General features: G+C 66.0%; 11 protein-coding genes across 11 annotated transcripts; 4 read left to right on the top strand and 7 right to left on the bottom strand.

The window, feature by feature from the left end:
• Window positions 1-58: 58 nt before the first annotated feature.
• Window positions 59-1,847, bottom strand: PFL1_05601 (uncharacterized protein; the record flags this gene model as incomplete). Its single annotated transcript, XM_007883136.1, has 7 exons — window positions 59-91; window positions 202-213; window positions 343-490; window positions 599-864; window positions 988-1,133; window positions 1,289-1,591; window positions 1,712-1,847. 7 exons carry the CDS (start codon window positions 1,845-1,847, stop codon window positions 59-61), a joined length of 1,044 nt encoding a protein of 347 aa, XP_007881327.1.
• Window positions 1,848-2,934: 1,087 nt separating this feature from the next.
• On the top strand, window positions 2,935-3,720 carry PFL1_05600 (uncharacterized protein; the record flags this gene model as incomplete). The annotated part of the gene is made up of 3 exons (XM_007883135.1): window positions 2,935-3,005; window positions 3,131-3,259; window positions 3,354-3,720. The coding sequence occupies 3 exons, from the start codon at window positions 2,935-2,937 to the stop codon at window positions 3,718-3,720; spliced, it is 567 nt and encodes a 188-aa protein (XP_007881326.1).
• Window positions 3,721-4,792: 1,072 nt separating this feature from the next.
• Window positions 4,793-6,470, top strand: PFL1_05599 (uncharacterized protein; the record flags this gene model as incomplete). The annotated part of the gene is made up of 4 exons (XM_007883134.1): window positions 4,793-5,142; window positions 5,264-5,523; window positions 5,633-5,710; window positions 5,833-6,470. The coding sequence occupies 4 exons, from the start codon at window positions 4,793-4,795 to the stop codon at window positions 6,468-6,470; spliced, it is 1,326 nt and encodes a 441-aa protein (XP_007881325.1).
• A 637-nt stretch (window positions 6,471-7,107) lies between these two features.
• PFL1_05598 (uncharacterized protein) lies at window positions 7,108-8,845 on the bottom strand (the record flags this gene model as incomplete). The annotated part of the gene is made up of 2 exons (XM_007883133.1): window positions 7,108-8,178; window positions 8,288-8,845. The coding sequence occupies 2 exons, from the start codon at window positions 8,843-8,845 to the stop codon at window positions 7,108-7,110; spliced, it is 1,629 nt and encodes a 542-aa protein (XP_007881324.1).
• A 543-nt stretch (window positions 8,846-9,388) lies between these two features.
• On the top strand, window positions 9,389-10,237 carry PFL1_05597 (uncharacterized protein; the record flags this gene model as incomplete). Its single annotated transcript, XM_007883132.1, has 1 exon — window positions 9,389-10,237. One exon carries the CDS (start codon window positions 9,389-9,391, stop codon window positions 10,235-10,237), a length of 849 nt encoding a protein of 282 aa, XP_007881323.1.
• A 187-nt stretch (window positions 10,238-10,424) lies between these two features.
• Window positions 10,425-11,309, bottom strand: PFL1_05596 (uncharacterized protein; the record flags this gene model as incomplete). The annotated part of the gene is made up of 3 exons (XM_007883131.1): window positions 10,425-10,507; window positions 10,630-10,763; window positions 10,888-11,309. The coding sequence occupies 3 exons, from the start codon at window positions 11,307-11,309 to the stop codon at window positions 10,425-10,427; spliced, it is 639 nt and encodes a 212-aa protein (XP_007881322.1).
• A 4,216-nt stretch (window positions 11,310-15,525) lies between these two features.
• Window positions 15,526-16,395, bottom strand: PFL1_05595 (uncharacterized protein; the record flags this gene model as incomplete). The annotated part of the gene is made up of 3 exons (XM_007883130.1): window positions 15,526-15,647; window positions 15,760-15,963; window positions 16,062-16,395. 3 exons carry the CDS (start codon window positions 16,393-16,395, stop codon window positions 15,526-15,528), a joined length of 660 nt encoding a protein of 219 aa, XP_007881321.1.
• Window positions 16,396-17,006: 611 nt separating this feature from the next.
• PFL1_05594 (uncharacterized protein) lies at window positions 17,007-17,337 on the top strand (the record flags this gene model as incomplete). The annotated part of the gene is made up of 2 exons (XM_007883129.1): window positions 17,007-17,033; window positions 17,170-17,337. 2 exons carry the CDS (start codon window positions 17,007-17,009, stop codon window positions 17,335-17,337), a joined length of 195 nt encoding a protein of 64 aa, XP_007881320.1.
• A 767-nt stretch (window positions 17,338-18,104) lies between these two features.
• PFL1_05593 (uncharacterized protein) lies at window positions 18,105-18,528 on the bottom strand (the record flags this gene model as incomplete). The annotated part of the gene is made up of 2 exons (XM_007883128.1): window positions 18,105-18,222; window positions 18,317-18,528. The coding sequence occupies 2 exons, from the start codon at window positions 18,526-18,528 to the stop codon at window positions 18,105-18,107; spliced, it is 330 nt and encodes a 109-aa protein (XP_007881319.1).
• A 449-nt stretch (window positions 18,529-18,977) lies between these two features.
• PFL1_05592 (uncharacterized protein) lies at window positions 18,978-20,042 on the bottom strand (the record flags this gene model as incomplete). The annotated part of the gene is made up of 3 exons (XM_007883127.1): window positions 18,978-19,557; window positions 19,682-19,859; window positions 19,964-20,042. 3 exons carry the CDS (start codon window positions 20,040-20,042, stop codon window positions 18,978-18,980), a joined length of 837 nt encoding a protein of 278 aa, XP_007881318.1.
• Window positions 20,043-20,626: 584 nt separating this feature from the next.
• Window positions 20,627-22,744, bottom strand: PFL1_05591 (uncharacterized protein; the record flags this gene model as incomplete). The annotated part of the gene is made up of 2 exons (XM_007883126.1): window positions 20,627-22,027; window positions 22,085-22,744. 2 exons carry the CDS (start codon window positions 22,742-22,744, stop codon window positions 20,627-20,629), a joined length of 2,061 nt encoding a protein of 686 aa, XP_007881317.1.
• Between the last annotated feature and the right edge of the window lie 112 nt (window positions 22,745-22,856).

Raw genomic sequence — 22,856 nt, 5'->3', positions numbered from 1 at the left:
CCAAAGTGTCCGGCGAGGGCGAGAGTTGACAGACGGTTGGAGAAAAGACGACCCAGGCTTACTGCTGAGAGGGCTTGCGAGCGATGAAGAGCTGCAAAAGGGGAGGGAGGTGGTGTGCGCAAGGGGAACAAGCGTCGATGGTCAGCCTCCGGGGTTCCGTGTCCCAGCGCACAGGTCAAATCTGGAACGTCGCCAACTCACCATCATCGGCGTCTGGCGATTCGATTGGTGGGCGGACGAGGCGAGGGGCAGGTGCGGGGATCCGCGAGCGAGAGAGAGTCAGCAACAGACCGGTCAAACTGCAGCACGGCTTGCGGCTCGCAGCAGCACGCGGCTACTCACAAAGAGCTTGGCCCTTCCGCCGGCGACGAGGGCCTCCGCGGCGACGATCAGAGACTCGCCGACGTCGTGCGTCCCCTTGGGCGCCAGGCCGATGCGCTCGAGGATCTTGACCGTGGTCTGCGTGGTAAACTTGCCTAGCCGGGTCATCCTGTGAGGGGCCAAGAGGGACACCACGACCGGGTGCAAAACAGGGTCAGAGAGGCTGCCTGGGGACCGGCTCCAACACCGGCCGCCGAAGACAGGATGGGAAACGCACCGGATGACTGTGAAAGCGTCCCAGATAGTCTGGCACTTGCGGATGTCGCCCTCGAGGGGATAGTACCAGGGAATCTTGTCGCCTCGGTCGGCGAGGTCTTCCTCGTGCTCGATCTCAAAGCCGACGGTCTTGAGCGCGGAGCGGGCGGCCTCGATGCTCCTCATCTCGGGGATGCCGTCGCCGACCTCGATGCCGTGGGCGATGCGCTTGTGCTCCGGGATCGAAGGGTCCCAGGCGTCGGTCATGCACCACTCGTAGACGCCGAACTGTGCGGTGAGATGGGGGATATGAGAGGGCGGGTACGGTCAATGTCCCGTCCCTGGCGAACCCTGTTGTCCCCCGGACAAGGCCGCCTGGCAGATGACCGGGATGCACGGAGCCGGACTCACGACTCCTCCGGGCTTGAGGACCTTCTTGATCTGGCCGTAGATGCCCTCCCAGTTGGGAGCGTGGCAGGTGGCCTCGATGGCGTAGACGGCGTCAAACGAGTTCTCGCCGAACTGCTCGTCGAGCTTCATGAAGTCGCCCTTGACGACTGTGGACCGCAGGCCGTCGCCACACAGAAGGAGAAAGGAGATTGGTCGTGACGTTTAGCCGTGCCGTGCGTTGGGAATTTGGCCTCCTCGCCCTTTTGAGAACGGCGCAAAACATCGACCGACGGGTCACGAAGAGGGGCCGCCGTCCACTCACACTCAATCTGGCTTTCGAGGCCGGCCTGGGCCGTGTACTTGCGTGCCCTCTGCACCTGGTACTCGTTGTTGTTGAGGCCGACGATGTTGACGTCGGCGAAGCGGGCAATCTCGCGGGCCGGGCCGCCGACGCCGCAGCCGACGTCGAGGACGCGCATCTTGGGCTTGAGCTGCATGCTGTGGGCAAGGTAGTGCTCGTGGCGAGCAATGGCCTGGTAAAAGGCCTCGCCGGGGTAGTAGCGGGCAAAGTGGAAGTTCTGGCCCCAGCCGTACTCGTAGAGGTCGGTGGCACCGTCATAGTAGCCTGTCGAAGCGGTCGGGACGAGTCGCGGGCGCCAGAGGCACACGTCAGCCAGCTGGTTCATCGGCCTGGACTGAGCGCCGGCGGGTGGGCTGCCCGGTCAGCGACGTGAATGAGGCTCACCGTTTACGACGCTGGTGTACTCGGTGAGTCGGTTGGCCATATCGGTCGAGGTGTCGTCCTTGGAGTCCTTCTGCCAGAACTTTGTGTAGTTGGCGATGCCCTCATTGTTGCGGACATTCTGAGCGGTGGGAGCCATTTCTGCGAGAGCGCCAAGGAGGGTGGTGGTGAGCAAGAGGCGGCGGCGGTGCGAAAAGGGTCGGCTTGCGGGACGGTGCCCCTGGGGATTCTCACTGGAAGTTTCGGACGGGGGAGAGAGGCAGTACGGGTTGATGGTGGGACGGTAGGTGATGACCGGATGGTAGAGGGTAGTGAGAGGGGAGGGGGCCGTCGGGCGTCGAGAAGAAGAAGAAGAAGCCAGGTTGCGCTCAAGTAGCCTGGCCCTGGCGGAGCGGGGGCCCAAACCCACCGCCAACCGACCAACCAACCGACCGACCCAAGGCCAGAGGCCGAACGCCCGCCCCCCAAACGAGGGCCCAATCAGGCCATCTTTGCCGGCAGCCGAGCGGCAGCGGAGAGCGTGCAAACGCAGCGCCAGGCGGGCAGGAAGAAGCAAGCGCAAGGCAAGGAAGGGCCAGGCAGGCAGGGTCGGCCTCTGCCTGCCTGCCTGGCAGCCACGACGGACGGACTTGGCCACAACCAACACGCACGCACGCACGCACGCACGCACGCATGCCGCCAGCCACTCAGGCGGCCAGGCAGACAGGCAGACAGGCAGACAGGCAGGCGAGGTGCCGCAGGGCAGGGCGAGCCATGGCGCCGTGGCCCTGGCCCAGCGCCGAGGCCAGAGGCCTGCCTGCCTGCCTACTTCCGCGGACCCGCGCGCGAAACCCTGCCCTGCCAGCAGCAGGGACCGCTTGGCCCTTGGTGGTGGGCCCAAGCTCAGCCTGGGCGGGCGCCTGGGGCCATTCGCAAACTGGCGCAGATGGCCTGATTTGGCAGGCGAGGCGAGGCGAGGCGAGGGCCGAACCCCGGGTTCCGTTGGGCCCAGCTCGGTTCCGACGCTCACCTCCACCTCGCCTTCAGAGGACCCCCCGTCGTCCTTCAGCCGGCCTGTTCAACGTCGTCCTGGCTCGAACCCGTCCGACCACCGACCACCGACCACCGACCACCAACCACCCGTCGGCCCAGCATCGAGCCAGGCCTCCTCTCTTTCCACCAACCACTCGAGCTCCAACATTCGCACCGGCTCGCTCGCTCGCTTGCCCGCTCGCCCTCTTTGCATTATGTCCGAGACTCGAGACCTCTTCGGCGGTGCCATCACCGCCCAGTTCCCCACCGGTTTCCTCGATGCAAGGTGAATTGGCCCAGCACCGCCCCCTTCACCGGCCTCCCACAAGCCCCTGGCCATCGCGCCGCTGCGAAGACCTTCTGACGGCAACTCGTCCCCGAATTCTCCGGATCATGCCCCACACACTGCAGCCAGCTGCGACAGGTGCCGGACAACCAGGAGGTGCTGATCCGAAACGACTCCGACGTCAGCTGCATCATCGAGGTGCTCCAGCTGGCCACCGAAGAAGGAGCCGGACAGGACCTCGACAAGGCCATCAGGTGAGCCTCGACTTCGCCGCAGCTGTAGCGCGATTGGCCGGCCGACTCACCGACCGACACCTTCGTCCTGCTGCCAACCTTGCTCGGCGCCCAGGTTCCACTTTGGATCCCTCGCCCACGACAACTCGGCCTCGAGCTCCAACATCGAAAGCGTCCGCCACCTCGAGCCGGCGCCGTCGACGGTGCAGCATGAGGAGCCTGCTCCCACCCCGAGGCCCTCGCTGCTGGTCGGCACGCAGGTGATCAAGAAGTTTGGCAAGGCTACGGAGCCGGACGACCTGGTCAGGATCCGACTGGCGCTGTGGCGCCTCGAGGGCAAGAGCGTCGACCTCGTCATGAGCCTCAACGAGCCGCTTCCCAGGGGCACCGCTGCTGAGGCGGCCCCCAGCGCGGACCTCGATGCCGCCTTCGAGCAGGCTGCGGCCAGCCTCAAGATCCGCGACTGGTCGCTCTTTGCTTGAGACGCGGCGGGCAGGGAAGGCAAGCCGAACTTGGCCCGCGAAGCAGAATCCCCGCTATCCGTGACGCGGGACGCTGGAGGGAGAGCAGGGAGACGTGTACATCTTCAGCCAGCTGGTGGCTGCAATGACTTGATGGATCGACTCGCCGCGCCTCGACCGCAACGCCGCTGCTTGTCCGCGCGTTGAAAGGTGCCAGTGCCCAGTGGCGGCGCGCAGAGGACCGCCGAGAAGCCAAACCGCTGCAGCTTGGCCTGATTGCAGATCGGTTTGTCTGGTGGCAGGGAAGAAGGAGCTCGTTGGTCGGGTTTGCCGCGGTCGCTCGAGGGATGGACGACCTGCGCGCGCATCGCGAGTCTGCCCGGCGTGTTGGAAGCCAAGGCAGGCAGGGTGTTGGTCTTTGGTCTCTGCGTGGGTCGGGTCGCGCGTGAAATGACGAGGGCCTCGCAAATTCCGACAGAAACGGTGCGTGCAGGAAGCGGGGGCGCCGCGCCCAGCTCCGTCGCTCCCTCCCTCGGGCTGTGCGGCTGCGCTGCGTTGCGCTGCTTCAAACAACAGGCTAGAGGCAGGGGCAGGGGGGAAGCCAACAACGTAACCCCCGCCGCTGCCGCCCCACCTCTCCTATCCACCACCAGCCACCGTATCAGCCTATCCGCTCCGTCAGACCGCGCTCCTGGCTCAGCACGATCGCTCGCTACCTGCCAGCGACCTCCCCAGCACGTCCTGCCCTCGACCGTCAGATCGTAGACGACCGCCCTCTTCGTGGCACCCCGGGGACGCGCGCCTCCAACCTAGGTCCACCTTCGATAGGCCGACGGGCAGCAGCACCTCGCACAGGACTCACCGGCCTCGACTCGCATCACCATGAGCTGTGCGCCCTGATCCGCGACTTTTCAGATCCAGCCCTGCCTCGACCGCCCCCCTTTCCGCGCGCGCTGCACGGCTTCTCGTGTCGAGCCAGAACCTGTATCGACCGGGCGTTCGAGGTGACGTTAGCGATTCGCCCTCCTCCATCTCCCAACCGGCCACGAGGTCAGGGCAACTCACCTCGAGACGGGGCCCTTTGGCTTGAACCATGTTTGTCGCCTCCTCGCTCTACCGGTACGCCACCGCGAAGCCAGAGGCGCCGTCCGAGAGCCCGCAGCCCAACCGCACCAACCGGGTCAAGCGCCGCCCCGCCCACGCCGGCCGGCCGCTCTCGCCACCGCCGTCGTACGCCTCCGTCACCGGCGAAAAGGCCAGCGGGACAGAGACCCACCACGATGACGTCGACCACCTCTCCGACGAGATGCGGGCCAAGATCGCCGTGCTCGACGCCATCACGGCCGAAGAGGACCTGTACAAGGTGCTCAACGTGCACCGCAGCGCCAAGCCCGAAGAGATCCGCAGGGCCTTTCTCAACCGCAGCCGCATCTGCCACCCAGAGTAAGCCCCGCCTTGTCGACCTGGTCCGTCGATCGTCTTGTCGATTCGGCCGCAGTTGCTGACGGTTGCCCCGAGACTATCACCGCCGCTTTCCCGCCTTTGCTCGCCCGCTCGCCCGCAGCAAGTTCCCCTCGTACCCGGCCTCGACGATAGCGTTCCAGAAGGTCGCCCTCGCCTACGAGACGCTCAGCAAGCCGTCGTCGCGGCGGATGTACGACGTCTCGGGCCGCAGCGACTTTGCCGCCGCCGTCAACAACGCCGAGGACGGCGTGTACGGCTCCGACCCCGGAGACTTTGGCGACGAGACGCTCAACAACGTCCTCTACACGATCATGTGCGAGTTCCTCGAGGGCGACTTTGACAAGCTCAAGGCCCTGATCCGTGAGTGGCGAGACGAGAGGTCCCTTTGTGCCGACGTCGGGGCGTCCATGCCGCAGATCCGCTGACGTCGTCCGGGAGGCCGTCTTGCCACCACCTGCGCATCCCGCAGAGGCGATGAACAGGGGAGATAATGGTGTGCAGGTGGATTCGGACGCCTTCCTCCGCAAGATCCACGACAAGCTCTTGGGTGAGTCGCCGCTCTCCCGCAGTCCTGGCGGGCATCGAGCGCAGCGTCTTGGCGAAGCTGACAGCGTCCGAACGCGTCCTTTTCCTGTGCCCTCGTCGCCTCGCCTCGCCTCGCCTCGGCAGCCGGAAGGCGGTACCTTCGGGTCGTGCACCTCGAGCTGATCCGCCTGTACGAGATCCAGCAGCACCTCCGCTCCCTCTCCTACCTCGACGTCTTTGGCCGGCTGCGCCTGACGATCCAGCTGGCGCGCGTCACGCTGAGCATCCCGATGGCCATCGACCAGGCCATGAAGACGTCGGGCGACGGGCATGAAGAGGGAGCGAGCGGGCCGGGGCGCGATGCCGACGCCGATGTCGATGTCCACCCACCCTCGGGTACCGAGTCGTCGGACGATGACGACGAGTACGACGTCGACGAGGACCGGGAGCAGTTCTTCGGCATCGCGGTCGACGATCGAGAAGCCGAGGTGGAGCGCGTTGACCGCCGGGCCGCGCGGCGGGCCGCCCGGGCAAAGAGGCGGGCGCGGGAAGCCGCGCGTCGGCAGAACCTCGAGGCGGGCCACCAGAGGCGGCGCACGACTTCCACCGCATCGGCATCGGCGCCGTCTCCATCCCCGTCCTCGACCGAGGATGCGGTGCAGCAGAGGGGCCTCCTCGGCCCGGCCACGGGCAAGCTGCTGCTCAACGTCATCAAGGTGCTCGAGGCGAGCGAGTCGTGGGTCCCCGGCCAGTCTGGTCGCAGCCACGACCCGGACCAATAGGTCCAGGACCCCGGTCTCGACGAGGTTGTTCGCCGCCAGGCTGGGATCGATGAGACCCATCCGCAATCGACCTTGCGAGTCCCCGGCGGTGGCTCCTTGGACCGCTCCGATACCTCTCCGGCTCTCCTCGCATCCCATCCCCGTCCCGATATACCCGGCAGGGCCCCGGCTCGCCATCCGTCTTGAGGCCGTCGCCGCTCAACATCTCCCGCTAATGTCGCATCATCCGCAGCTCCTCGTCCCCCGGTCTCGTCGCGCCTCACTCTCCCTTCTCTCTGGAAGTCTCCTCCCTTCTCTCGACTGTATACTACTCACCAGCCAGCCCGGATCGAGGCCATCGTTTGCACGTGCTGTGCGTCCCGATCACCCACTCCCCGGAAAGGTACTGTGCGTGTGGCGACGTACCCCGTCGTCGTCCCTCTTGATGACGTCCGGACGCGACTGTAACCTCGGGCCGGACCGTGGTCGGCGATCGATGGGTAGACTTGCCCGCTCGGCCCCGTCAGGTGTGATGGCAGCAGAGGACAGGACATGGCGAGGCAAGGCATCGGCATTTTGGCAGGCATTCGAGGAGCATCTATGGGCATGGACGTGGGTATGGGCAAGTTGGGATCGTCCGCGCAGCGGAGCACAGGGTTCATACGCTGTGGATCGACGTGAGCACGCCGATGGCGCTCGACAGGCGCTCCTGAAAGCCGGGAAGACGGAAGATCTGCATGGCCATCTGGTTGATGGCCAGGCCGAGGCTGTCCGCCTTGGCCGCCGCCGCCTGCAACGGCTCGAGGGGCGATCCGACCTTCTGGTCGCTCCTCGTTTCCGCCACGGATCGCGCCGTCGTTTCGCCCGTCTGGAGCATCCGTCTTAGCCTGTCGATCTGAGGTTGCGGCATCGACGACTGGTCGGGCCCCTGCCCGCCTCTGTCCGCCTTTTGCACTGCGGCGATGGCAGCCTCGTCGTCGAGGTTCTTGAGCTCGAACAGGCCAGCGCCGATGGCGATAAAAGCCCGGAGCAGGGGCACCAGCTGTGGCGGGCAAGTAGCGGCTCGAAGCAGCTGTGGTGGAGATTGGGATACCTGGACCGTCTTGATGCTGCCCTCTGGGATCGCTCCCGGATTCGCCGGGTCCGGGGCTTCCAGGCTCAAACGGGTCAGGGCCACTTCGAGGATGGCAAGGCACAGGCACGCGAAGCAGGCCCTCGAGGACCACTCGTTGAGGTGCGCCTGTTGTTGTCCTTGAGTCGCGTCGGGGAGGGACCTCGATACGATCTCGCGCAACGAGGGATAGAGGGCAAAGCAGTCGCCGAGGGCCGAGAAGAGCGTCTCTCGGATCAGGGAAAGCGTCTCTATCGTCTGGCTGCAGGGCTGCGGCGTGGAGGGTCCGGTCGCAGCCGCGGACGAGGACGAGGATGAGGATGGCCTGTGCGGTCGAGGCGGCTGTTGCGGCTTGGCGCCGGTAGCAGAGGAGGAGCCTTGCGGAGGCGCGACAGAATGGTTGTGGCGCTCGCTGGCAAAGTCGTCGGCGTCGTATGAAGGCGGTGGCTGGTACCTGGTGTGGGTCGAGTCCTGAGATGACCGAGGGGGCTCAGCCGTCGAACCACTGTGGCCATCGGAGGAGGCCCTGCCCACTTCGACAGAGGCGGGCCGGGAGCGGACGGCCGAGTCGAGAGCGTGCTGCAGATCGGTCGAGAAGCGCAGCTGGAAGCTCCGCCGCTGGTTCGTCGAGAGGGCGACGGGGGGGAAGGAAAGGAGACCTGGGTCAGCGCTGCCGCAGCACGGCGAGGCGTTCGGCCTCGAGGCTGGCGTCATGGGGTCTACGCACCTGTGCAATGTCGATTGCGACCCTCTTGAGATCGTTGGATATGGCGACGACGTCTACGCGGACGGGGCTGGAGACGGGTTCGTTTTCGGTGAGGAGGAGTGCGAGGTCGTAGCGGTGTTCGGCCGAGAGGTACTGGATGGGCAGGACAGTATTCTGCCACACGCGGAAAAAGGGGAGGAACGAGGGCGGGCATGTGTGCTCGGACAGGACGAGGTCGCGGTCGGCGGCGCCCTGCGGGTACGGGAACTCGATCTGCGGAGGGTCGCCCCTGGCGCGGAGGGCGGCGAAGAAGAGGCAGAGGGCTGGGCCGGAGACCTCGACGTCTATGGCGTGCGGTGGTGGTTGCGCGGCGGGCTGCGATGGATCTGCGCGGTTGGCTGCGGGGTGGAGGTAGGCGAGGTCGTCCTGGCTGATGAGGCCGTCTGCCTTTGCCTGGGTGAGGGCGGCCTTGAGGAGGGTGTGGAAGCCGAGGATGACTTGGGTCTCGGTGAGGGTCGAGGGCGAGGCAGTGTGGGAGTCGCCGAGCGTCCCGGGCGAGGAAGGGTGTGGTAGGGTCATGGCGGGCGTTGATGGTGGTGGTGGTGGTGGTGGTGGTGGTGTTGGGGATGGTCGCCATCGGAGGTGGGGGGATGTTGGGGGTGGCCCCCGTCGCATGTGGCTGTGCGTTGGCGGAGGCGTGAGGCGTGAGGCGTGAGGGTGAGGCTTGAAAGCGAGGGCCAGGAAGTCAAGTGGAGGAGGCCCGAACCAGCCTTCCCTCATTCGCACGAGTGACGAGCCCCCGAGATCCGAACAGAGGGGCGGGCGGCCCAGGCCAAGCCAGGCCAAGCGCACCTGAAAGACGAAAGAGGCCGCGCCGAGCAGCCGGCCCGCATCGACATCCGAAGCAGCCGGAAGGCCCGGCGTAGGCGGGGCCTGCCACGCTGCCTGGGCCTCTCACCCCCCCGCATTCCGCTGGTTGTCTGCGGCCCGAACCTCGGTCAGCCCTCGTTCGCCTTGCCCTGCCTCGACGCCTTTCTTGCTCTCCCCCCCACCCTTCACTCCCCTCCTCTCCAGTGATCCGCCATCCTCACGACTGTACCGAATCCACCGCCCCTGGACAAGATGGCCGAATCCTACTCCCGCAACTTCCCCACCGACCGGCCCCTCGTCCGGCTCGACTTTGACGGCGCATCGAGCATCTGGACGCTCCACTTTCTCGCGGCCGACACGCCCGACAACCGCCTCAACCACAACTTTATCAACAATGGCCTCCTCCCCGCCCTCTCGTTTGTCGAGGCCGAGTGGGACACGATGACCAACTCGGGCAACGCCGCCCAGGGCGCCGCCCTCATCACCACGGGCCAGACCCACGACAAGGCCAAGATCTACTCCAACGGCCTTGACCTCGAGGCCGCCATCGCCGACCCCAACTTTTTCGACGACTGCCTAAACACCCTCTACGAGAAGCTCCTCACCTTCCCCATCCCCACCATCGCCAGCATCGGCGGACACGCCTTTGCCGCCGGCTTCGGCCTCGTCTGCGCCCACGACTACCGCGTCATGAACAGCGCCCGCGGCTACCTCTGCATGAACGAGATCGACTTTGGCGCCCAGCTGCCCCACGGCCTCCAGATGGCCCTCGCCGCCAAGATCGCCCACCCGCAGACGATGCGCAAGATCGTCCTCGAGGGCCACCGCTTCACCGCAAAAGAGGCCCACGACGCCGGCATCGTCGACCTCGTCGCCGACGCGCAGCGCTACCCGGGACCCGCCGGCACCCTCAAGCTCGCCACCGAGCTCGCCACCAAGATCAAGGTAAAGGCCAGCAAGGACTGCTGGGGCAGCAACAAGGTCGTCCTCTACGCGCCCCAGCTCGCCATCCTCCGTACCAAGCACGAGATCGCCATGGCCAATCTCTATAAGCCGCCGTCATCGCAGTCATCGGCGCCGTCGCCGTCGTCCAAGCTCTGATCCCGGCACGACGGATCCCCGGCGGAGCCCAGACAGCGGCCTCGATTGGATTGACGGGGCTGCGTCGAAGGCCGTTGTAGCGGCGTGCGGCACCGTCCAGACAGGCAGACAGGCGGGGCCCAGGGGGCCCGCGAGGTTGCGGCAGAGACGTGTCGTGTGTGCGTGTACGATATCCACGTGGCGCTCGCTACGGGTGGCACGCCAGTCCCTTGTCGTCGTCCGGGTGTCGTGAAAAGTCGCGGTTGAACCAGTAGTGTCCCAGGCCGGCACCTGCGCGAAGCACGTTGGAGCAAACACAGCAGACGCAGCAGCAGAGACGTCAGCGGCGTGTCTACCCCTACGCTGGTCGTGGGCAGATCAGGTCGGCCAGTACAGTGCAGTGCGCGACTCACCTCCGACGATGGCGCCAATCAGGTAGGCGTTGAATGTCATCGCCACCAGCATCAGCATGAAGGAGATGAAGACGCTCAGGGCATAGAGGGTCGAGCGAAACACCTGTGTCCGCCGCCGTATCAGCAGCGGCATTCTGGCGAGGTCAGAAGGGAGAGTGAACGGGTTGAATTGTAGTGTGAGTCAGTATGAGACGAGCTGGCCGAGTCGACGTCGGCGAGATGCGTCCACCCTGGCAGACGACGGGTGGGCAGACGCACGGTGCTAGCCTGCTGGACCTCCTCGCCTTCCTCGCCGCAGTGCCGAGACCGTTCGAAGATCCGCTGGCGACGCTGGCGGTGTCGGCGATGCTCACGCCCGCCGCCGACGTGGTGGGGAGGATGCTGGCCCTCCTGCGGTGGTGGTGACCTCCGCCCAGCCTGGCCTCCATGCCGCTGGCGATCCGGGCGTCGTTGGCCTTGGTGTACAGCCGCAGCCACTCGTAGCCCGCCGATACGACGACGAGGACGCAGAGCGAGAGGAAGAATGCCCGCGGCGTGCGGACGTGCCAGGATTCGGAGATGATGCAGATGTTGGACGTATCCGCGTTCCACGTCATGAGCATGGGGCAGGCGTCGCCCGGCATCGGCATGCTGTGGCCCGGCGGCATGTCGTGCTGGCCGTGGTGGTGGTCGTGGTCCATCGTGGGCGGGCTGTTGCGCTCGTGGTGGTGGAGGTGATATGAGCGATGGGGGGGTGCAAGCCAGCGGGGCGAGTGGTGGCGAGGAGGCAAGCAGGGCGAGGATTGGCACCAGCCACCTGGCACCAGCCACCTGGCCAGCCCACCTGCCCGGCCCGCCTTCAGGGTCCAGCCGAGCACGGGCTAAAAGGCGCAGGCGGGCCAGGCCAGCCCAGAAGGCCAGCTTCAAAGACACCGTGGCGGGTCGCCCGACTCTCCCGGCAACGACCGTCGATCGCTCCGCCGGGCAGGCTCTACCAAGCCCACGCTGAACAGGCGACGCCATGCCCAGGAAAACCCAGATAGCGAGGCGCGGCCTTGAAACACGGGACAGGAGGACAAAGGTAGAATACATGGGAGGGGCTAGGGGGGCCGACGGGCAGGTTGGTATGCGGGGACGGACGAGGGGTGCGAGGATGAGAGCCGCGGGTGCCGATTGTGCGCCAGAGGGTGCCTCCGCGCGGGCGTGCGAGGATGTGCAAGGAGCGGAGCGAGCGCGGGACAGAGAGGGGCTGATGTGGCGCGTCGACGGCCATCGGGGAGCCCCTGGGACGGCGTGACCGCTCTCCTGGGTCGTGGCGGTGGGACCATGCAGTGAGAGGTTGCTCGCAGCCGGAGTGGAGACGGAAGCGGCCGCGGAGTCGGATGCGAGGATGCTGAATGCGTGACAACGAGTCGATCGATGCAGAGGAGTCGCAGGGGATGGGCATTTGGCGTCGAGCCCTGCTGGAAGAAGGTGGGGGTGGCCTGGTGCGTCGCGATGCAGCGGCGCAGACTCGTCGAGGATGGCATGTCGGCCGGCGCGCGGATCGGACCAGGGGCCCGGCCAGGTTGGACTCGCCGATGAATGGCGCCAGGGGCGAAGCCGACAGCCGGCGCCGGGGCGGGTGGCCGGCGAGGATGCGGACGTGGACGTGCACGCCTCAGATGGCCACGTTCCACTCCCAGCGGCCCTCCTGGAAGCCGTTGGCCGTGTCCGCCAGCAGGATCTCTCTGCGCTTCTGGACGTAGACGGTGAGGTCGGTGACGCGCTGGCGCATCTCGGGGATGTTGTCCTTCTCGATGGGCTTCTCGAGCTGCTCCGAGAGGTCCTCGACGGCGCGCTCCAGGTCGCGCTGGTTGTCCTCGAAGAGCTCCGTCATGTTGTTGCGCACGAGGTAGAAGGCCATGCAGTAGGTCCACTTGAGCGTCATGCGGCACTCGGTCAGGATGTCGACGGCCTTCTTGAGAAACTGGACCTCGATCCACGTGAGGTCCGACGTGAGCTGCATCTCCTCCATCTTTTTCTCGGTGCGCCCGTACAGGTCGCGGTCCAGCTTGGCCGACTGCTCGTGGTTGGCGAAGCGGTTGAAGTAGTGCAGGTAGCGCTCCAGCGAGGCGCGCGACTTGGCCTGGCTGTCGCGCGCGTTGCTGCCGCTCTTTTCGTCGTAGCGGTTGCAGTTGTACCAGCTGTTGCCGTGCTCGGTCCAGGGTCCCGAGCAGATCCAGCACCACTCGTGCTTGCACTTGCGGCACGTCATGTGGTTGCACCCGCCGTTTTTCTCGATCGTCGAGCTGCACTTGGGGCACTCCTTGGTGTTGGCGCTGATCCAGTTGGCCGTCTCGCTGTCGTCCTCGCACTTCTTGAGCCACAGCTTGACAATCGGGCACACGGCCGGGGCATGGGCGGCGTTGCCGCACCCGAAGCAGAACGGGTGGCCGCAGTCGCACTTGACCGACGGCACCACCTTGTCGAGCTTCTTGGACGACACGTGGCACTCGACCGCCAGCTCGCAGTTGGGCGCCGGGCACCAGCGCAGGATGCTCGAGTCGTCGACGTAGGTGCGGTTGAGCAGGATCTTGTACCTGCACGGTGCGGGCCGGCGGCGACCCGACGAGAGGACGAGGGCGAAGGCGAATGGCCGCAGCGTTCCGAGGATCGTCAGCCCTTCTGTCGTGTCGTGTCGTGTCGTGTCGTGGGTCGGTCGCCCCGGGGCCCAGGCACACTCACCTGTCAAACGTCGCCGGCTCGACGACGAGGCCCACCGTGACCTCGTCAATGACCAGGTTGCACTTCTCCTTCATGCACTGCATCCGCCGCGACTCGCCCTCCTCGCGGATCTTCTGCTCCATGTACTGCTGGTAGCAGTCCTTGCAGTAGCGGTGGCCGCACGCGAGCGCCAGCGTCTCCATCTTGCCCGAAGGCTCGTCGTCGGACGACGTGTAGCACACCTCGCACGTGAAGCCGGCGAGCCTCTGCAGCTTTGGCCGCGCCGGATCCTCGTGGACGCCCGCCTCGAGGTTGACGCTCTCGGGCGCGTCCATGTAGCGCTCGATCAGACGCTCCTTGTTCCAGCCAAAGTGCCGGAGCAGGATCGCCGCATCGGTGTCCTGCCGAGGTGTGGACGGGCGTGCAGCAGACGAGGAGCGAAGGGGACCGTGGGAAGGAGCGCAGACAAGCAGGTCAGCGGGCGCTGCCGGCAAGGCCCTACGTGCTGATGTCTGGATCCCTCGTCGGCGCCGGTTGCTCACCTTGATCATAAACATGCTGGCCACGTGTTCGACCTCTTCCTTCTGGGCCGACTCTATGCTGGCGACGGTGTGCGACTTGAAGTCGACCTCAAACGTCCGCTTCTGCCCCATGTCCTGCGTCGCAAACGCATCGTCTGCGTCGCCGTAGTCGTCGAGGACGGCCTCCTCGTCAGAGTTGCCTGCATAGTCGCTGTCGCCGTTCTCGTCGTAGCCGTAGACGGAATCCTCGTCCATGGTGTCTTCGACATCATCGTCGAGGAAGTTCTGCTCGAGGCGGCAAGGAGAGGAGAGGGGGCAGTCGGCGTATCAGCGGCAAATCTTTCGTGGGAGTATATGCCGGCAGACACCCATGACGGCTGACGGGGCTTCGGAGCCCAGCATTTGGTCCCCTAACCGCCCGGACAGATACTCACGTCGTCGCTAATGTCCGACATGGTGGGCGAGCGCTGCACTGGACTGCGGCTGCGGCTGCGGCTGCGGCTGACAGGCCAGAAGAGGCTCTACTGACACAAGGGGCGAAGCGAGCTGGTCTCTGGCAGTGTCGTCGATACCTGCTGGGGCCAATCCGGATGGTGTCACTCTTTGCTGGGTCTCTGAGGCGATGTTTCTCGCGCTGATAGCGCTGCTCAGAGAGGAGACGTGCGACGGAGGCGGGCGCTGCTGTCGGATTATCGAGGCAGATGCGTGCTGGTCTGAGCAGTGATGGCGGCGGCCGTCTTATGGATAAAGGGCGGAGCGGAAGAGAGACCGCCAGCTTTCGAGACCGGTCCTCGTGTGCTTCTGGGGGTGGAGTGCTCTGCGGATAGGTCGAGTCGAGGCCGGCGTGTCCGGGACGTGCGTGGGGTCGATGGGAGAGAGGAGGATGCTGAGCGACAGGGGCGAGATCGACGCGGATCAGGGGCTGTCCGCTGCTTCACAGAGGGGCGTAGGGTGGGGTCAAGACGTGCGGTGGTGGTGGTGGTGGTGGGTGGCGCTTGAAAGGGGAGGCAAAGCAAAGGCAGGGATCGGCCGCCCGTGCCAGAAATTACGATGATGATGCAGCGGGCGGGGCGCCGGCAGCCCAGCCAGCTCAGCCCAGCGCGGCCGGCCGGGCCTAGCGTAGCCTGCTGCCCTGACGAGGGGTCCGGCCGCACGCCCACCGCTGGTCTCGCCTGCTGGCCTCGCCTCGATGCGTGCCCCAGCCACCCTCGCTCACGACAAATTCACGCGGCCCCCTGGCAGGCCAGGCCAAGCCAGGCCAAGCCATGCCCTGCCAGGGCCATCACATCGTCCGGCTCTGCTGCTGCTGGCATCGACCGCCGCCGCGTGGAGGAGGCACGCCGCGGGATGCAAGAGGAGCGTTCCGATTCCGACTCTGAGCCGACCGGATCCGAGCTGAGCTCCGCCCCGCCCCGCCTCGTCTGTCAGTCTCTCCTTCTGACACGCCGTTGCTGGCTGCCACGCCTCTCGGTCTCGACCTGGCCCTGTGGACACTCTTTTGAACAGCGCGGCATTAGACCGATTCCGTCATTACACTACGAGTCAAGCTGAATGACCAGAGGCCATTGTCCTTCCGTAGTCTCGACGACGACGACCGCGTCTCGCCACGATCCGGGCACGTTTGACCAGCTATCGGAGGATGGGTTCCATAGCCGCGCGTCGTGGCAGCTCTGCCACACGTCGTCGGCCATCAGTCGATCAGGTACTTGCGCTTGAAGAACGACCGCAGGTGGAAGACCTGCCACGCGCCGAGCGCAAGCAGCGCGATCAGGGTCAGCCATGCAAAGTTGGATACGCGCTCGTTGGTCGACACTGGATGGCGAGCAAAGGAGGCCAGGGGGCAAGACGAGCGTCAGCCGAGGTCTGTGGGAGATGAGGTTGCCCATCGCACGCAGTGCAGGCCGACGACCCAGGGGCCACCCACCGTTGGTGTCGCGCATCTTCATCTCGCGTTTTTTGAGGTAGTCCATCTCGTTCATGATCTCGAGCGCCACGGCCTCGAGCTTCCTCATCTCCGTCTCGAGGCCGGACAGCGACTCCTGGTTGGCGATGGCGTTGTAGTCGACGGCGTCGGCGCCGATGTCGACGTCGAGGTCGATGGTCATGACGGGCGTCCGCTTGGCTTTCGCTGTCGAGCCAGAGGCGGCGGGGTGGTCGGCGGAGTGGGCGCGGGTCAGCATGCGTGCGGTCCTCTTCGAACAGGCGCGCCGCGCGGCATCGACTCACAGATCGCCACATTCTTGAAGCAGACGCCGAGGTCGGCGTGCGAGTGCGTGTTGATGGCGAGCCTCGTCTCGCCGCGGATGTTCTTCTTGGAGAGGTAGATGTTGTTGTGCTTGCTCCCGTCCACGACCTCGATGTCGAGCCGCATGTCGTCGGCGCTGAAACCCTCGGCGGGCACCGTGTTGGCAGTGATGACGACCAGCGTGTCGGCCAGGGCGTAGTTCCAGATGCACTTGTTGGCCGGGCTCGTCGAGGCTGGCAGGTCAAACTTGATCGCATGGGCGGCCAGCGCCAGCAGAGAGAGGGCCGTCAGGCCGACGGACAGTGAGAGCCGCATCGCCAGTCCGCGTATCGAATGTGAGACTCGGGCGCCGAAGGGGACCGATGGGAGGATGTCGAGAGAGGTGTCGTGCGAGCAGCCTGGCGAGGTGGCCGACTTTGAGTCCGCTTCGAAGCTGAGCAGAGGATTTGCGGCGGCCGCGGCGTCGTGAGTCGTGATGGGATAGAGAAAGGCCGGCGGAGCAGCCTTGTGGCGTGACGAGCGAAGAGGGCGGGGTCGGATCTGCTATCCAGAAGAGGTGAAGGAGGAGGAGGGCGGAGACACACAGGAGGGAGGTCCATGCATCGCCTGCCAGCCAGCCCGACCGACCGTCAGCCAGCAGCGCTTGCTGGCAGGTCGCCTCTCCGAGCCGGCATCGGGGACCCTGCGCTGCCCCGATCTCTCGCCCGCCGCGGGGTCTGGGGCTTTCGATTTTTGCTTTCTTCTCCCCGTGGCCCATTCGGGCGCGGCGGCGAAAATTTGTTGTGCCCGCTCACCATCCATCATCCCCAGCCCTCGACGCCATCGGCCGCTGCACCACCTCTTCGACGCCATCTGCCACCCCTCGCCGCCTCTACGCAGCCACCGTACCAACTCGCTCAGCCTCATCGGAAGCAAGCTCGCCCGCCATGCATCTTATGTACACCCTCGACGCTGTGAGTGCCTCGACGATCCGCGGCTGACGACAACGACGACGACGACGACGACGAGAGCCGCGCCTGATCCTGCCACCGGTGCTGATTCCACGTTGTCCGTGTGATCTCCTCCATCCTGTCGCGCGACGCCCTGCAGGAGGGCAACCGCATCTACACGCTCAAGAAGAAGACGGTCGCCGGCGTGCTCACCAAGTCGGCGCATCCCGCGCGCTTCTCGCCCGACGACAAGTTCTCGCGGCACCGCGTGACCATCAAGAAGCGCTTCGGCATCCTCCCGACGCAGCTTCCCACCAAGCCGATGTGATTGCACCCGCACCTCTTCCTTTCTCTCTCTTCGGGAACCCTCCCTGGCCGCGGTCGCATCGTCAGCGGAAGGCCAAGCTCGGGTCTCCCTCCGCAAGCCACGCCTGCCGACCTCGTCGTTCCGTCCGGATCTGGATCTCTGCTCGTCCGACCAGGGAGGCATGACGGGGTCTTTATACACACGCTGGCGCGCACTCGAATTCGCCTGGCTCATCCGGTGTTCTGCTCGACTGAGCAACTCGCCGACTCGCCGCTCCTCCGTCCTGCGAGATGCTGGCCTGAAGCTGGCAAAGGGCTCCACGGAGCCCCCATCCCTTGCGCCAAGCAGGATGTGGCTCTGCACGTCCAGCCTCTGGTGCCCACCCACGAAGCCACCCTCTCCCTTTCACCCGCCTCTCCGCCATCAACCTGTACTTGTATAATCTGCTGCATTGTCCTCGAAGCCTGTTCCTTTCCAGCCCGCTTTCTGCCGATACCCCGATGCAGGTTGATCTGCAAGCCTGCTGTTGCGGCGACAGCGGTGTGGAAGCGAGCGGTGGACCGCGCAGCTTCGGCAAGGCGAGGCAGCGCTGGCCTGGCTGCGAAAGGCCGTGCTGCAGGTGGCGCGAGCGCTGAGCGGGCGTCTTCCGTGTGCTGAGGTGTCGAGGCGGAGCGAGTCGCGGTCTCGACGGCAAGCCTCGCGCAGGTGTGTGAGGCAGTCGCTGTCGCTGGTTGGTACGTAGTCGGTGCGGCTTACTCTGAGTGGCTGCGTGCAGGTCGGTGGGCGGCTCAGCCTCCATGGAGCGTGCTGATGAAGACGATCTCATCACCGTCCTGAAGAACGTAGTCGCCCTCGCCCTCGAGCTCCCAGTCGCCATTGTTGATGAGGACCAGGATCCCAGGGCGCCTGCCAGTGGTCAAGGAGGGGAGAGGGGCCAAGCTTGAGCCGCCTGGACAAGACAGGAGGGAAGGAGGGTGCACGGCCGTCGTCGCAGACTCACACCGTGTTTCCGTCGACAAAGAGCTCCTCCCTCTCTACGACGAGGTTCTTGCGGATGTGCTGGATGAGGTCTGCGACATCGGTCTGCCTGCCGTGCTGGTTGGTCCTGGGCAGCTGGAAGGTATGCTTCTTTTGATGAGGCGGGGCAAGGAGGAGCTCGGTGCCCCCCGCCAGCTCGACGTGCACCGTGACCTTTGCATCGCCGGCCGTCATGGTCCCAGCGTCGACGACCGCTGCTGCAGCAGCCATCGAACGCAGCTCGAAGAATGCTGGGGCAGGCCGATTATTCGCCTGCAGATCTCGAGCGAGATGGAGACAGATGGAGTGAGAGAGGAGCGAGGACGAGGGGAGGGGGCAGGAGGCCAGAGCGCCAGATTAGACGGGTCGATGGTGGCGGCGGGAAGAAGCCGACCGCGTCCGGTTCGGTTCCGGACGCGCCCACCGAAAGATGCCGGGCAGCGGAGCAGCCAGCCGGGACGGGGCCAGCCACGGCCAGGCTATGCGGTCGCAGCCTCGATATGCTCCGGCTCGCATCTCGACGATGTCCTCCGTGCACTTCATTCGCGGTCTCTCAGTCTCATGTCTGTCTGTCTGTCTGTCCTGCGCCTCTCGATATGTATCGCACTACTGGACGAGGAGAAAAGTCGTGCGCATTCATGAGTTCACTGAAAGAACAGCCCGAGGCCTGCAGCTTCGTGCTCTGCAAACAGGGACAGCGGATTGAGTGCAGGGTTGATCTCGTCGAGCGGAGCTTCGACGGCGTCGGAAGGCTGCAGGTACCCCTCGACGCCGTTGGCGTGCTGGGATCTGGCGCGCCACGTCTCGGTCCACAGATCGCGGCTGAGCCAGCCGATAAAGTGCTCGTCGCCAAAGCCGCCGACCCAATAGATGCGGCCGACGACAAACCTGGCCCAGAAGGGGACGTGGGGCGACTCTTTGGCGCCTGGAGCCCAGTGGCTCGCGTCGCGATGGTGGGACAGGAAGCAGCGAGAGAGGTCGTCCCGGTCCGTGCCAGGTGCGGTCGAGGTCTCGTCGAGGAGCTCAAAGTGGCCGAAGAAGGTGGCCCGGCCTTTTGACGGCATGCCCCGCCGCCACGAGGGCCGCTTCGGATCCCACTGCGGGTGGCTTGGGTCGTCGTGAGACGAGTGCCGTCGGTCGGGCACTGCCGGGTCGGTGTTGGATGCGATGGCGACCGTGGCGTTCTTGCTCGGGCTCGTGAGCACGTTGCGCCAGGTCTGTGAGCTGCGGTGACGGTGTCGCGAGAGAGAGACAGAAAGAGATAGAGGGAGAGAACCAGGACGAGTTCAGCAAGCGGCGCGACGGCCTCTGGAGCAGCGATGCGCGAGGTCGTTGCGGCGACACGCACACCTTGAGACCGAGGAAGAGGAGGTCTCCGTTGGCGAAGCAGGGTGCGTAGTACTCGGGTCCCGAGATGGTCTGGCCGCGGAGGAAGGCGTCGCCGACGTCGTCGGCATACCGCGTCGAGAGGGTGGCCACGCCAAAGATGCCGGCGTCGTTGACCAGGTCGTATGCCTGACCCGCGGCTGCACGGCGGTCCAGATGGGCAGGGCGGGCGGTTTCAGTGCCCGGCTGGCGGATCGCTCTGCGCAGACCGAGGGGCGACTGGTGTGCGAGGTTCAGGACCCACCTTGGCGCGACGTCTCCCAGGCCAGCGCCACCGAGGCGGCCGCTGCGACCGTCGATGCGAGCGTGGCGGCAAGGCGCATGGTGGTCGCCGTGGCAGTCGTTCTAGACAGTATGCAGTGTCGCGAGCTTTGGCTGAGTCGTTGATCTGCTGCGGCGGAAGGAGGCAGAAGGCGCAGGAGCGGGCTGAGTGGTGGGATGTGCGAGAAAGAGAGAGAGAGAGAGAAAGCAGCTCTGGCAGCTTATGTACTTTGACGGTCCTCCCGCCCCGGACCCCTTTGGCGACCCCACACTCCGGCACCATTGGGGTGGAGGCGTTCGGGCCCCCCTCTTCACCATAATCATTGCGCTCAGTAGTTGCGTGCACGGCACCGCGCTACCACACTACTTCTGACTCCTACCGCCTGTCTCTAATCCCCGCATCGCACTCCGGCACAGACAATCACGCAGGGGTCTGTGGGCTGTAGATCGGAGCCTGGCTGGCTGCGCTGGTATCTCGGTATCGCCCAGTGGTGGGATGGGGCGCCTGTGGTATGTATACATGGGGTGTTGCGCATCGTCTTCCGCGTCTTGCGCGTCGTCCTCTCCTCGTGCGGCCGGCCGGCCGGCCCGTGCGTGCACGAGGGCGCCGAGGGCTGTCGGTCGGCGACGTCGAGACGGCCCGGTGTCAGTCGATCGAGACGTCGCCGTGCCCCTGTTCGACGGCGGCGGGCCTCGACGGCGAAGACTCGAGCGGGAAGGTCCTCGTCATGCCGTGCAAGCCCTTGCCGGGGCTCGCTCCGGCGCCCTCGTCGTCTTCGCTGACGAAGCTCGAGTCCACCTCAATCTCTGGCGTCGTCTGCGACAGGGATTCGTCTCTGCTCGCGTCGGATCCATCCCGACTCTCGTCTGCGTCGTCTGCGTCGTCTGCTTCGCCGGACGTATTGGGCCTGGTGTCAGCCTCGACGCCACCGCCGTCGCCGTCCTCGCCGGCGTGCGTGGGATGTTGCGGCGTCGTTGCGCGAGACGACATGGCCGAGACGTCTCCGTACGTCTGGTCCGTCACGTCGCCGACGCCCTCGCCCTCGCCCTCCAGGTCTGCCTCCTCGTCCTGCTCATCCGCCCGCTCTCCCTCGGCTTCCCGACGCATCTGCTCGAGCTCGAGCGGGTGCAGCACCTTGCCCCCCAGCCCCGCGTCCTCGTGCACGTACTTGCTCAGGATGGCCTGCCGAGCTCGGCTGACCATGCTGTCGATCAGCGTCTTGCATCGCTGGTGCGCGGCCTCGAGCTCGGCGTCCTCCTCGCCATCGTCGTCGGCATCCTCAAAGTAGTCGCCCTCGTCGTCGTCGTCGCTCAGGCTGCTGGCCAGCTGCGCGGCGATCTCGTCCGGCCCCATGGTCGCACCGCGGCCCTCGCGCAGCCTCCGCTTCAGCTCGCGGATCTCGCGCGCCTGCTTGAGCTTGGTCGCCTCGAGCGCTGCATTGATCGCCATGAGGCTCTTGTTGGTGATCTCGAGGTCCAGCAGCTTGCGATTGTTTCGGGCGCCTTCGGCCTCTGCCAGCACGGCGGCAGAGATGCTCGACACCTCCGACGTGGGCGACCGCAGGCCCGAATTGGCATCGTGGGATGATCCGACGCTGCTCGCAAAGCTGGCCCGGTTTAGCAGCGGCGGAGGGGCCGAGGTCCGCGGCGACGCAGGGCCGCTGCTGGACGCAAAGGCAGGCTGCGACGTGGCGATCGGCTTGGGTATCGAAGGTCTCTGGAAGGCGCTGTTCGACCTCGCGTGCGACCGGCCGACGGTGGAGCTGGTGGCTGCCCCCTTTGCGTCGCCGACGGCCGGCGATGATCTCTGGGCGGTGCTGCTAGTGGCGCTGGCCAGGGAGCTCCGTCGCCGAAGCAGAGGGGCGCCACCTTCGCGCAGCGGCGCCTCGAGAAAGCGCGGCGAGGTGCTGAGCGACGAGGACGCCGTCGTTGGCCCGGAAGCTTCATGCAGCTCCTGAGGACTCTCGTAGGCGGGTGCAAGCGATTGTCCACTGCGATCCGGAAAGCGCCCTGGTTCCAGGTTCGAGGGCGACGGAGTGCGGCTCCTCTGCCCCAGAGCGTCAGCGCGGACGGGCAGGCCAAAGGCACGCGCCTGGTTCCGCACCGGAGGCGTTGGCGCCGCGCTGGCCCGCACATTGATGACCGTCTGGGCGCGAGGGAGCGGGGCTCGAAACGACGTCGGACCGTTGGACAAGGTTGCGTCGGGGCGACCGGACAAGCTGGGCGAAGGCGGCAGGGACGCGTGCGAGCCAAGGTCGATGCTGCGGTTGTGGCCCCGAGCCTTGTGCGACCGCAGCGAGACAAACGACTGGTCCTCGCCGCGCGACTCGGGAGACGAGATGATGCTGGACGCGCGCACGGCTACGCCGGCCGACGTCGATGGCCTCGCCACAGGCCCGGAAGCCGAGGCACCGCCGATGGACGGCGAGGTGATGCCGTGCGCCCGTGCCGAAGTGTAGCTCGCATTGCGCGTGAGCGGCGGCGACATTGCGCTGTTGCCGGCGGCGGTGGGCGTCGACGCGATCGAGGGAGAGCTGGCGTAGGCCGACATGTCGACCTTTGCCCGGCCTGACATGGTCGGTGTGCGCGCCGATGTGGCGGTGGGTGTGGAAAAGGACGACGAGGCGGCTGAGCCGGGCGCCGTCCGAAGCATCCTGGGTCGGGTGGCGGATGGGGTCAGCGTCGACGAAGGAGAGTCCGAGGAGCCAATGTCCATGCGGCCCATGACCCTTCGCTTTCCTGGCTGAGCCCCGGATTGCGCCATGGCGGCGGCGTCTTGTCGAGCAGCTTCGTCCGGCGCAGTGGCAATGACGGCAATGCCGAGGTCGTCGTCGGCTAGTGCGCGGGATGGCGTGTCGAAACGGCGTAGATGCGAG

This window comes from Pseudozyma flocculosa, assembly GCF_000417875.1.
Source record: "Pseudozyma flocculosa PF-1 unplaced genomic scaffold scaffold00020, whole genome shotgun sequence".
NCBI classification, from domain to species: Eukaryota; Fungi; Basidiomycota; class Ustilaginomycetes; order Ustilaginales; family Ustilaginaceae; genus Pseudozyma; species Pseudozyma flocculosa.
The sequence above is the reverse complement of the archived record's forward strand: the minus strand, read 5'-3'. Positions and strand labels throughout refer to the sequence as shown.